Genomic DNA, 14,226 nt, shown 5'->3' with positions numbered 1-14,226 from the left:
CTTCTTCGTTAACTTTAACATTCTCATGCACACATTTCGGATGCTTTCACATCTATAGTTTGTTTGTTTGATACTGCCCCAAAGACCAAAGTATTTCAATGTTTCACTTGGTTTGGTTTGCTTTCACCTGGCAGCAATACTAAACCTACTTAAAAAGTCAAAAATGCTCGCACTTTAGGAACTTCCTAAACTATGGTGGTACTACCAAACCTATTACAAGCTTTTTTTTTTCTGCTTGACATAATGCTATATGACAAATCGATGGAAACACTTTATACACTGTAACTAGTAATATTTTTGTTGGTTTCCACAAACTTTGCAGAGTTGTGGTTCTCTGGACAGATTTACAACATGATATGGATTTACAGATTGGCGATTTCATCAGTTGTTGTATGCGCTTGGTATACTTGTCCAATCCAATGGGAAGGTCCCTGGTTCGAGGCCACCCATGCCCCCATTCTCTTTGTGCATCTAGAGTTTTGTCAGGAAGGGCATCTGACATAAAAGTGCCAAATCAGCAAGTGGATCCATATATGAGCCACTGTGGCGACCCCAAGCAAATAATGGGAGAAGCCAAACAAAATTAGGTTCACACTCCATTCTCACCAAACATGAAGTGTACAACAGTCCACATGGAATCAGGGTGAGTCACACATTTTCAGGCCGACCACGGTGTAGTTGTTTGGTCCGCACCAGATTTCGAATATGTTCACACATCTACTAACAAATAAAAAACGCATTAATAAACGGGCGATGGTCGGATGGGAAAGGCCCCTATGAGAATCCAGTGACGCTTTGGTCACTGAATTATCAAACTGTAGTGCATTTCAGGAGTTTTAATGAGTAAAAAAAGATTGTGATTCTGTATCCTCTTGCAGTTTTTCAAGACTTGTGGAAAGCAGCAGTTGTAAAATGGTAGATTGGGTAGTTTGCAAACTGTGGATCGGGCTCGTACTGACGAATAAGAGCATTCAGTGACTAAATAACGTTACTGAGGCAGGTCTATTCCAAAGACAAAATAAATACTTTTTCCTGCTGGTATATTATACAAAGACCTTTACATGGGGGGAAAAAAGCTAATTTAATTCTTGGTGAAACTCCACATAATGAAGTTTAAACTCACACTGCTGTCAGACAAATAAAAATGTGCAGGAGTGGGGTATACCCATTTTTTTTAAAAAGCACAGTATAATTTTACTTACTTGCTATGGGGACTCCATTGACAAACCACCTAATCTTTGGCTTTGGCTCTCCGTTGACCCGACATGTCAGGATACCAGTCTCATTTGGTGCAAGGATCAGGTTCCTGGGAGCACTGACCCAGAATGGAGCCGCTGTTCAAATGGAATAAAGATTATAAAGTTAACCCTGTTAATTCCTCGTTTTGTCAGCAGTATTGTTGAATTTTCAGCTTTGGATGTTGTTAAAGTGTTGAAAATAGTGGTTGTAGGCAGATCAACAACTATAACAGCCCAGTGGCTGCTTTGACTACTTGACACTTTGCTGCCTGAATGAATCAAGGTATTATGAATGAAGACAAACTACTCTAGTTGCTGACCAGGAACTGGGATTGAATCATGTTTAGAATAGTTCTTACAAGCACCGCTCTGAGCACAGAGAGTAGTGTAATACTAATGCAGTTGTTCCAATCCAGACCTTTACTTTCCAGAATGTGACCACAGCACTCGAGAAAGTAAGTAGTCAGCGTACCGTATTTTCTGCTGTATGTCATACCTGTCACCAAAATGCCTCTTAAAAAGGAAAAAAAAAACGTGTTGCACTCGAGTAAAAGTCCCAGGAACTCCCAAACAAGTAAAAAAAAAAAAAAAAAAAAACATACAGGCAAAAAAAGATCACTTATATTATGGAAAATATGGTATCTACATTTGTGATTGCCCTGGATCAAGACTAACATCCAGGCTCTCAGTGATTTCCTGGATTTGGCTTTGGATTCATTTATGTTTCTGGGTCCTCTGCCTTTGACATCAGGAGGCCCCTGTGAAGAACTTATAAAGTCATGAGGTTGATGGACAGATGTTTGTGTTTGGTGATGCTGACACATTTGCAGGAATGCAAAGGTCTAAATCGGGTCACCAACCCTGCTCAGGAAGATCAACGATCCTGCACGTTTTCCAACTCTTCCCACTCCAAGCAGGTGTGCTCATTCAATCAAGAGCAAGGAAACACCTAACTAATCAGCTTTGGTTGTAGTAAGTACATATGGAAAGCATGAAGGGCAGGTGATCTCCAGGAGCAGGGTTGTGACCTCTCATCTAAGTCTTCAAGGTCCTGATGCTTCCTGTCTTATTGTATGATTGAGAGACTTAGATCTTAACCAGTGAACTAGTTGTCTTTGGTTCTAGGTCTTTTAGGAGGATCCTTGGGTACCACTGGAATGAGTTTGCAGATTGTCTGCCTAGGTCGTTGCCATCAAAGACCAAAGTGGGTTCTGCAATATGGTGGGTGCACAAAAGTGTTGTATGCTCCCAGACCTAACCTGAAGATAACTGTAGTAATCTGTGTACCTTTGACAGTGACTTTAATGATGTGATGCACACTGCCCAGGTTGTTGTTGGCTGTACAGCGGTAGTCTCCCGCATCACCATCATTAACGTCAGCGATCTTCAAGGTTTTCTTGAAGTTACTGAATGATGTTCTGGTGCTCGGGAGCTCTCCACCATCCTTCTGCCAGGACATCTCCGGAGTAGGCCTGCAAGGGAAATAGCATTTACTCAACTTCAGTGCTGTAGTCTTCTTTGTGGAGTGAAAGACCAGTTTGTCACTGTTGTGGAAGAATCCACGCTTCTGTATTGGTAGAAATGTTTTTAAAAGTCCAGTTGGATTTTGTTGTCTCATCTACATATATAGTCAATTTTACATGACCATGACAATTTTACATGATCTGTTTTAGCTCTTGTGTTAAAACTGCACATCCCAACTAAACTAACCTGATTAAACAATAACATGCCATATTTAATGAACTGCTGGTCAAACAGTCTTTATTTTGGTGTTAAATTATTTGTTGAATACAAGTTTCTACAGGCTCTAAATGACAAACTTAGCCAAAATTGCAGCGCTACCATGTTAACACGAAAACAGACAAAGATCATACGCTACTCAGATTTCTGTTTTCACTGAGACCAGACTTTGGTGTTAAATTACTCATTGATCCCAAATTCATATTTCATCCAGTTGAACGTGTAATCTGAAAATAACTGCAAATATTTGTTTCGACCAGTGCTGGGCACAGTTTAGCTAACCAGCTAAAAGCTAATTCATGAAGCTTATTTTTTGTTCACAGATTAGCTTTTCAGCTAGCTTTGAAAACCATTAGTGGATAAATTCACTTCCACTAAATTGAATTCCGCTAATTTTAAGTCAGCTAACATTTTTCTTCAAATAAAATTTAATGGTCAAAAACAGTGAACTCATCATCGTATGAAAGCACGAAGCATCACCTCGAGGAGATGGAGACGCAGGACATTAAAATGGAGTAAATGCACATGTTACGTTATTAAAATAATTTTATTTCATTTATTTTAGTTCTTTATATTTCTTATTCATTTCATACTTTCTGTACGTTGAATATGTTGAATGTACGCTAATGTTTAATTTTATTTATTCATTTAACCATTTCTGTACATCTTGATCATTTTGGCATGCCAGATATTTTTGGGAAGCTCCAGATTTACACTTCAATATGTTAAAATTTCAGATCTTTCAGTCTGGTTTTCAGGGTTTTAGAGAAACTAAGCCAAAGCTAAATTCATAAAATAAAAGTTAGCAGCAACAGCTAAAGGCTTTAGTAGTTTATTGGTTTAGCATTATCAGAATTCACTTTAATGGATAATCGAAGCTAACATTTAGGTTAAATGGTTTTGACCTAAAACCCAAGTGAATTGTCCCCTTAATCATTAAGGGAACGATATACATTAAGGCTTATGTATATCAGTCGCAATGAGTCAGCAGAATTTGTTTGATTTGTACTGCAGAAGGAAAACAGTTTTGTATGTTGGCCTAAATCAACCAATCTAAAAATGTGTTTTGGGTTTTTGTTTTGTGGGGTTGCAAAACAGCGGGATTTCCATCGTAATAAAAAAACTAGCTTGGCTCTGATGTGATTAATCACGAGAATGAAAAACGATACAAGTGTCGGTGATTCTGCCTTACAAGCCCTCTGCGATGCATTCCAGCGCCAGAGTCTCTCCTCTCAGGACCATTTTGGTGCTGCTGGCACCCAAAGGTGCCATGAAACCAGGCCGCCGCTCTCCTGCTGGTCTCTCTGGAAACATGTAAACATAAAACCAAATCAGATCCAGATCAGAGCAGTAGACCACGGGGACTGCGGCTCATTCGGCGTGAGGTGTTTTAGAAGTCAAAACAGTGGGATTAGGGGATCACTGACGGTCACACGAGGGCCAAAGCCATGAATAGAGTGTGTAAATATTAGGGATTTATCAAAGTGAACTCAGGGAACAGAGACAGGTTTTAATATCCTGAAATAATATACAAGTACTGGTTTAGTCTCCATACCGTTGCATGATTGCTTGAAGCTGCTGATTACTCAAACCTCTGTTTGACCCATATAGCTTCTAACTTGTACACTAGTTCTCTGTTACACTTTTGTCATTTTCCAGCTGTTTCACTGTCTTTGTTTGCTTGATTCTGCTGGCCTGTAACATTCCCATCTCCCTGAACTCTAACCCTCACCTTTCCAAAGACCTGTTTCTGCCTCCTGTTTAGGATTTCTTCTACTAGTAAGTAAGTCCGTATTTGGGGCTGCCACAGTAGGCTTCTAAGTTCAGCCAGCATTGCATTTTAAAGGCTACTTGGAGACCATTAAAGCTACAGTATGTAAGATTTAGAGTCATTTAGTGGAGAGGCTGAAAACTGCATTATATGGTCACAAGTCACCACTGTGTTTCCTTTTGCATTTTTGCTTCTTTCTTGACAAGAATTCATGCTCCCTTGCTTTCTCTTGTGATAAGAAATATGTGTGACCCTCTATTTCACAAAAATGAGGGTTCTTAAAATTGTTAGCTTGTGCTAGCTATCAGTAGACAAGCACTGGGTTTCCATTACAGATTTGCACAAATGTTTAGTGATATTTCCAGTATTTCGACAAAACAAAGTAGCAAAATGACAGCATTTCCATTAACTGATGGAATGTGATAGGTGGGTTCTGTGTTCTTGCAATAACTGTCATCCTAGCTAACCTCTCGCTAAATGTTACCATTTTGTGTGTGTGTTTGTGAATATGGTTAATTCCATCATGTTTTGTAACGTTATAATGTCTACCGGTGTGTTGCCCGTGGAGATCCACAGGTTCTAGATTGGGTAGTATTTATAAAATAGGTAGTTGCATTTTTCAAGGGTGGTAATAAATTATGTAATGTTTCTATAATGATTTTAACTGAAAGTGTAGGAAATTAAAATGAGATTTTGTGACTAATGTATTTATTATTTGGCACACTTAGTTGATGTCATGTTTAGCAAGGTTGAGACAATTTCTTTGTTCAGAGCTTGTGTGGTTACCAGGGACTGATTAATCGTGATATCAAAGTTCACTGTTACCTAATATCCCTAATTTCTCCAAAAATATTAGTCCTATTAACTTTCCGTTTTCGCGGCATTCATTCTTGACCTAAAATACATAAGCATACCAAATGGAAAATGTCAACTTTCCCCAGTTTCTCCGTGACTGACGTTACACACACACACACACACACACACACACATAAGCCACTTTATTTATTAGATAGATACTCAGAGACGAGGGGTTGGGGTCTTAGCTGGAGGTGAGTTTGAATGTCAGGTTTGGTTAGACTGGGAGTAAAGCGGGGCTGGGTTCACAGTGAAGGAGCTGAGTATGAAAAAACCAACAGAAACTCACCACAAAAGTAATCAGTGACATTGTATAAAGCGGCCACAGTCTGATTCATTGCTTCAACTGAAATGTAACAAAAAAGCTTAAGCATGCAAAACCAAAAAGGGAAAACAGTTCACAATTCATAATGCATTAACCCTAACCCTCTACAGAATACATTAACCTTTAGAAATGTATTGCATTGCAGCAATAACAATCTTTCAAGTTCATTATGGGCATTATGGCAATTATTATTGCTCCCGGTGTGTAGTGAGCGCCTTGTATGGCAGCACCCTGACATCGGGGTGAATGTGAGGCATAATTGTAAAGCGCTTTGATGCAGATGGAAAAGCGCTATATAAATGCAGTCCATTTATGGGTTTAACATTATATCTATCTGTTATTTTGTGACAGTGAAATGTAGAAAAATGAAGGATTAATGGGGAATGGATGCAGGTCAGCATCTGAAAGGTTCAGGAGAGTTTTGCATGATTTCAATTTTGCATAAAAACATGATACAGTTTGCAAATGTGAACATCACTGTCACAGGACTATTTGAAAAAAGGCACATGAAATTTTATTTATTTATTTATTTTTTTAAATGCAGTGTTTGCAAATCAGCACCCTAATTGGGACACATCGTCCACGTTTCTGTGTCAATTCAATATAAATACATCTGGAATACTAGAAGCACTCAGAGAGTGCAAACCTCCGCCAAGGCCATGGGGTCACTGACGCCATAACATCTACACGCCGTGGAATCATTGAACCTAAAAAAAAGTCTTAATGATGTTTGCTCAGTAGTAAAAAAAAAAGTTTCATCTGCTGTGACTGGATAGCATGTATCCTTAGCGCTTGGCATCACAGTTTATTGCAACTTGCACCTTTCCCAGAAGCTACTGTCATCTGAGCACTGATATTGATATTGCATGTGCTTATAGACAAAAACAAATAAGAGACAAAATTCAATTTATTATTCAACTAAACTGCAAATATATGAATTTTTTAACATTTATGAAACACTTCTCTAAACAAGGCCATAGGGTCACTGACCCTAAAGAGATTCCATCCTTGGCACAGTGATCTATTCAACAATTCAGTGTTACAACCAAAACTATGATACATACACTTTTCTTTCCTTTATATTTGACATCCTTGACCATGAAAACATACCACTAGAACTTGGAATCACTTTTATGTCTTTATTAGTTCAAAAGTTATTGTATAAAAACGATTTTTCGGTAATGGCGGTTTTACAGATTCAGCTACAATTTGGTGTTAGTTGGGCATCTCTAGCTTCATTTGTCACCTCACACTGACACATTTTCTATTTTCCCTATATTTTTGCATATTCTGGATCACCAGATCCGGAATCCGGATCCGATCATCACCAAACTTTGTTGTTTGATAGAACATTTGACTATGTTACACCCTAATTTTTTTCAAGCCTTTCTGCCTTGTTTTTGTGGAGTGAGAAACTACAATGTCAAAATTCCCCCTATCCCGCAATGGTGAAAAATCCTTTAAAAAAAATTCCTGGATCCGGATTGTGATCCGGATCACCACTAAAATTGAATCACTTGTTCCTCTTGTCATTTCCAACCACTCCACAAAATTTCATCAAAATCCGTTCAAAACGTTTTGAGTTATCCTGCTGGCAAACAGACAAACGCGACCGAAAACATAACCTCCTTGGCAGAGGTAACGAAGTCTCAATTAATGGCTATATTAAGAAACAATCATTAATGTGAAAATATATGAACCAAACATCACTGTCTATTCCCCAGTGGGTATCTATGGTGTAAGTACCAAGTGTCTAGCATGTTTTATTAATGATATGTCACACGCATAATAAAAGACTCTCATCTTCATTGACATGCTAATATATTCAAACAACCCAAAAATTTATTGGCTTACCTACTCGCCGAGGGGTACCTATGGTGTAAGATTCAAACATTAACCACAGTGAGATGAAAAAAAGCTTTTTGTTGATAAATTAACACTTACAGTAAGACATGAGGCTCAGAGTCACCAAATAAGTCTTTGAGATCTTATAAAAAAACAAAGATAAATTTTACATGCTCTGATATGTATTCTGATGCTTTTTGAGAGCTAAATCATAAAGTCACATATAATACATTAAAAATATGAAGACTGAAATATTTCTGAAACAATAAACTGAGCTTCATGTTTGAACTTAAACAATATAATAATAATAATAATGATAATATAATAATAAGAATTTCTGACATTAAAACACACGATTGACTGATAGTGATACTGATTTCCAGAGTCTTGAAACAGCCACATATTTGTCTAAAAATGTGAAAAATCACTTCTAGTTATTAATTTTACCACCTTAAAAATGCTGTAATTGAAATGTTATTGTTCTTAATTAATTTCACTCTGTTTATTTGTTTAATTCAACTAACATCATCACAAACATATCTTGTGCCAATAATGTGATAAAATTACGATAATTTCTTTTAAACACTGCTCATTGCAGTACTGCTAACTTTTTTGACCTCATAACATTTAAAAGTGGCATTTTATTTATTGATATATTTTACATGTCGTTATGACTAATTACGATTACATCTGAGAGTGTAGTTTCCTGCTGAGCAGTTATTTTGCTAACTCCTGTTAACTCATCTCTGAATAAGCTAACATTAGCATCAGAGCTGCTCGGCCAATCAAAGGCTAACAGACACCTGAAAAAGCAAATCAGATGAAGGGAATCACACATCTACTCCCCACGGTTTACTTATGGTGTAAGTATCAAGTGCCTACCATGCATTATGCTGAGTCACTATGTGTATCCACATAGTGACTCAGTTTGTACAACTTCCTTTGAAATCCTGATTGAAAAACAGAACTTGTTAAATTATGTACCAGTTTAGTTTGGCGCTTTGACACGGTCGGACTTACTTTCCAGCACAGTGACTGAGATGGGCTGTTTCTGCTGGATGGTCTGCGTGTGTGGGAAGCGGGCGTAGCAGATGTAGTCACTCCTGGTGTCTTCTGGGAGAACGCTGGAAAAGTATAAGTCACCGTTTAGCGCCTGGGACACTCGTTCATCCAGTGGCAGCCGCTGGAAGTCTAAAAACAAAAAGAAAAAGCCCCGAATGAAGTAACATGACAGATCGGTGCATAACGCAGACGTGCAAATGGACTCACTGTTGTCCATCCAGAATATGACAGGAGGGGGCAGTCCGGCTGGGGGGAGACACTGCAGAACCAGAGAGACCCCCGTCTGCACCATGATGGCCTCATTCCTCTCCTTTGACCACAAGGGGGACCCTGAGAGTCACAGACAGACACTGAAGTCTTCAAATCTGCCACTGAGCACTGTGGGTAGTAACTGTAACAGTCAAAGACGTCTTACTGGACTGTCGAATCATGATGTTGTTGGACACGGCAGTGCCGTGCTTGTTGTGCGCCGTACACTGGTACGTGCCCTCGTAGGCCTCGGCTTTTTCCCCGCTGATGTCGATGACCAGAGTCCCGGAACCCGGCTTCATCAGGATTTTGGAGTCTTTCTCCACATCGAAGTGGGTCCCGTTTCTTGTCCATGAAAAACTTTCACACAAAGAACAGTGGATGTTACGCTGACCTCAATGTTTGTCTCACCGAGAATGTCAACGGAGAGAAAGTAAATAGAAAGTCACGGTGTAGCCCGCTTGCTCAGATCAATATTTACTGTGGATTAATGTGTAGTCTGATTTAATGGCGGCATCCTGAAGCTCATCGATTCTGTCAGACGTGGTCTCCATGAAAACCGTTTCTATGGCGACTCACATTGCCACTCGTCTGGGTCAAGCTGGACTCCTGCACACTTGTGGAACCACACAGCAACATAATGAAGTGTCTTGCCCAAGAGCACAGACGGGCAGCGTGACCAGGAATCAAACCGGGGTCTACTGACTTGTAGCCCATCTAACGTCCTACTGATCTACCTCTTCCCCACTTCATCAACCATAAAACATCTGAACTCAAATCCAGAAGCAGATTAGTACAGTTGGTTGCTCAGGGAGCTACTAATATGTAGACCTGGATTGGATTCCTGGTCATGCTACGTAACCTGTCTGCGCCCTTGGGCAAGACAGTTCATCTATATTGTCCCAGTACTGGTCTTGGTTGAAGAACTAATATGTGATGATGGACTGGCATCCCATCCAGGCGGAGTTGTCTTATCAAATCCACTTCACGCTACAGTATCCAAGGAAAAGTACTGACATCAACAGGACTTACCTCTTCTGTCGTTACACAAAACTAGTGCAGTGCCCGTAGGAAGTATGTATTCCGATAGAAAAGTGGGAGCTTTGTTGATGATCTTCATCAAAGCTGGTGCGTGAGAACATTCCACCTTGTATAAGAAAGTAAGAAGTGTCTGTGTGCCTGTCTGTGTGTCTGTGGCTCGCAAATCTCAGATTGTTTGTGTATTTTTTAATTCTTTAATTTATTTCTTCCGTCTCTCCCCTGTGAACGCGTTAGAGATAGGTATCTGTTTAAGGCAGAGAGTGAGGCATCTTTGTCTAAGCTGATGCCTAAGAACGTTCTGCCTTGTGCCTATAATGATGATGACTTCAAAATAAAGGTTTTGAAAATTAATCTCAAGAATTTCCTTAATAATGGATGCACATCATCGTGCCATGTGCAAGCATCTTGTTTTATAGACATATTTCCTATATTATCTGATCAGTGTATGTCTTTTGGCAGCTTTGCTAACAACTCGTGAGTGTGATGGCTGATTTTCCCACCTGGGATGAGGCTTCCCTTTGGCCTCACAGTGGATGAGGATGTTCTCCCGTGGATCAAAGATGTAATCCTTCGGTGACTGCAGTGTTATCGTGGGGGGTTGTGGCACTGGAAAAACAGGAATGGGAGTTCAGAAAAATGCGCACGTAATGCAGTGGGAAAAAAGTGTGTGCAAATCTCAGCAAGCAAAGCAAGCAGCGTGCATCGAGCTTTCACATTTAATCAAATTGGACAATCCACAAGAACAACTGGGGGTGAAAACGAACCCTCAAGCTCACCACAAAACGCTGTAAAACGCTAAACCGATGGTTTTGTATTACTACACATTAAAAAAAGCATGCACATGAGCACAAAAGCTACAAAAACAGCAAAATCTCCACACTTGTGAGTGATAGTCAACTTACATCCTTCCAGAACTTTAGCTTTATGTCCACCGAGATGTGCCATACCACAGTGAAGGAATAGTGAGGAGAGGCTAGGCATTAGTTTTTGCAGTGTTGAGTCTTCACATACGATTATGTACAGCTTGAACAATACATCAGTTGGTCAATCATATTGGCCAATTTGAGCCCTTTGCGAACATATTGGTATCTGCGTTATTTTTGTTGATATGAAAACTTTTATTTTACTAAATAAATAATACAGAAAAAATTACTTTGGCTATTGGGAATGGTAGTATTATATATTTTGTCCAGCAGAAGGTGCGCTGACTACTTTGTTTACAATGCTGTCAAACATGGCTGGGACCCCGTCGCCCCTTGGTCACATTAGCTGCAAGAGACAGAAACAAAGCAACCAGCTGCAATTCATTTTCAGTCAGAGTGGGCGTTTTACAGTGACGAGTGATCACACTATACCACCAGCTAGGTGAGGCCAAAATAGATGAGAAATCTATTTGATGCAAATGCTGAGAGCTACAACACGGTAACTAAAGGCAGCCTGATGTACACTGGTTGGTTTTTGGTTCTATTTATAGTTATTTAAAATAAAGTTCATGTTTAAACTGTAAAGCATTGAGCAATATCAGTCGGCCTCTACTTTTAAACATTCAATTGAGCTGCTGTAAAGGTGTATAATATGACCCTAAAGCCCATCTAGTGCCCCTACAGACTGCCATGGTGACTGCATTCTATATCACGAAAGTGCTTATTGGATAAACAGAGTAGTTTTCAAAGCTATAAAACTTTGAGTAGAAGTGACATGTCACGGTACAGACTCAGGAACGATCATACTAAATTACTGATCAAATGTTGAGAACCATTTGATCATCCATTCATTTGTTCCTTTTGACACTTATCTGGATCTGGGTCACAGTGGCGCCACACTAAGCAGCTCATCCCACTCTTCCCTATCACTGAACATGTCCTCTCACTCCTCCTGGGGGATCCTGAGGTGTTCCCAAGCTAGTTGGGAGATGTAATCCCTCCAGCGTATCCTGGGTATTCCCCAGGGCATCCTTCCACTTGGACATACAAGCAAGACCTCCTTACAGAGAAGACCAGAAGGCACCTTCACCAGATGCCTGAATCACCTCTGGCTGGTTCCTTTCAATGAGAAGGACCAGTGGCTCTACTTAGGGTCCCTCCCAGATGTTCGAGCTTCTCACCCTGTCTGAGTGTAAGCCTAGATACCCGATGGAGGAATCTCATTTCCGTGGCTTGTGTCTGCAATCTTGACTATAGGTGAGGACAAGAGCATAACTCGACTGGAAAATCTAGAGTCTCGCCTTCTGGCTCAGTTCTTTCTTCACCAACATGGACCTCAGATGCAGCACCAGTCTGTCTATCGATCTCATGCTGAATCTTACCACTACTTGTAAACAAGACCCCGGGAAACTTGAACTCCTCTACTTCTGGCAATAATTCTCCCTGACCCAGTCCACCCTTTACTGACAGAGGTCCATGATATCAGATTTGGAGGTGCTGATGCACATCCCATTCACTGGATGAGAACCAGTTTACTGCTTCAAAAAACTTGACAAATTAGTACCGACTGCGATAATTCTACTTTTTGAGGACAATGAGTTTGTCTTGGAAATACCCACCAACTGCCATAAATCCTGTTTCGGTTTAGTTATGATGTTTTCGGTCAAAGTAAACCTTCTGCTATATCAATTTCAATCACAGTTTTCGTGAAACAACGCAAGTAAAATGGCTAAATTTGATGTTAATAAAGGAAATACTCACGATCAAGAGGCACTTCTAGCGCAGAGGTCATGTGACTCAAGAGTATCAAAATCACAGCCCTAAAGGAAAGCAACCACCTCATCTTCCCGTCTTTGGCTGTCGGCTGTGTCACAAGGAAAACCTTTAGTTCAGCAGTCAGAGGCGTCAACAAGCCGATCAACCTGAAGAAATCTGTTTCAGCAACACACACAAACAGAAAGGGAATTGAGAAAATCAGATTACGACTCAACCCACCCATTTGTGTTCTTGTATCGGTTTGATGCCTTTTACTGAGATTGATTTTTTTTTTTCTCTTTGGTTTTAACAAAACTAGGTAACGGCACCTGTGGGCAAGAAGACACTAATGACGATGGCAATCTGACATTTGACCCCAATGGCCAGATGATTGGGCTCAGGTTGGCATTTCCAGGGCAAATCTCAAATCCAGTTAATGGACCTAATTTGGTTCTAATTGGGCTGATAATCAAATTCCTTGACCTTTGCCAAAATGATTTTCTTTCGTTACTTATTTAAACACAGCAATTTCAGAGATGACCTTCATTGACACACCAAGTCGAAATCAGCAAAATGTCCTGGGTAGACCATGCCAACAGAGAGTCAAATAACCCACTTCCATTTGTATGCCACATTTGATGCACATTTGAGGGTAAACTATGACCTTCAATTTGACCTTTGACCTCTCGTAAATTAAATGTCAGCTGTGCAATTCCAGAATCCACCTTCACATGTATACTAAATTTGGTGGACACTGGAATGAAAAAAAAAAGCAACAACAAAAAAACCCAAATCATAATTTTTATGTTTGACACCAATGACCTTGACATTTGCAAAACAGACGTCTGAAGGGGAATCACATCGGAGTTGTAGTCAGATGTTTGACAATAAATAGTGTTCAGTATGGAAACATATATGATGCACACAAAAATCTGACATTTGAACAAAAATAAAAAGATTTGTAATGAGATTAGGCTACAAAAAAATCCATCAAAGTAAGATGATCTACATTTATTTGCTTGTATTTTGAAATTGTGTAGTTGGCTTTTTTTTTTATTCACATGTGCGGGTGTGCGATTTTCGTGTTTTCCTGTAAACATATGACACGTGACTGCAGTCGACCAGAAGAATCACCAACACTGTGCACAAACAGCTGCACATACACACATACATACATACACACACGCGCACTGCATTATTAATAGCCTTTTTTTTGTCATGTGACTCATGTTACACATGGGTGCAGACCCTTTGGGGTTGGGTTCAGTCCAGAGTGGAAAAGATCGACATGCTCAGGATACAAACACATAAATTGGTATTTGCATAAACCACCATATGGAGAGGCAACCACGTAAAATAAATAAATAAATCGGTGTGTGTGTGTGTGTGTGTGTGTGTGTGTGTGTGTGTGTGTGTGTGTGT

General features: G+C 39.8%; 1 protein-coding gene across 9 annotated transcripts in view; it reads right to left on the bottom strand.

The window, feature by feature from the left end:
- The window catches only part of nrcama (neuronal cell adhesion molecule a), a 42,366-nt gene extending 29,388 nt beyond the window's left edge, over nt 1–12,978 (bottom strand). For 5 of the 9 annotated variants that reach the window (XM_034163195.1, XM_034163198.1, XM_034163199.1 and 2 more), the window contains exons 1-9: nt 12,811–12,978; nt 11,029–11,046; nt 10,627–10,732; nt 9,252–9,445; nt 9,044–9,166; nt 8,795–8,965; nt 4,171–4,282; nt 2,526–2,710; nt 1,203–1,334 (exon numbers count right to left, since the gene is read on the bottom strand). In XM_034163195.1, coding sequence (XP_034019086.1) covers nt 1,203–1,334; nt 2,526–2,710; nt 4,171–4,282; nt 8,795–8,965; nt 9,044–9,166; nt 9,252–9,445; nt 10,627–10,732; nt 11,029–11,046; nt 12,811–12,892 — 1,123 coding nt within the window. In that variant the 5' untranslated portion in view covers nt 12,893–12,978. The remainder of the gene's footprint in view (nt 1–1,202; nt 1,335–2,525; nt 2,711–4,170; nt 4,283–8,794; nt 8,966–9,043; nt 9,167–9,251; nt 9,446–10,626; nt 10,733–11,028; nt 11,047–12,810) is intronic. The other 4 variants (XM_034163196.1, XM_034163203.1, XM_034163201.1 and 1 more) reach the window with 1 other exon arrangement.
- Between the last annotated feature and the right edge of the window lie 1,248 nt (nt 12,979–14,226).

The sequence above is a fragment of the Thalassophryne amazonica genome, chromosome 22 (assembly GCF_902500255.1).
Source record: "Thalassophryne amazonica chromosome 22, fThaAma1.1, whole genome shotgun sequence".
NCBI lineage: Eukaryota > Metazoa > Chordata > Actinopteri > Batrachoidiformes > Batrachoididae > Thalassophryne > Thalassophryne amazonica.
This window is presented reverse-complemented; position numbering and strand designations above follow the sequence as displayed.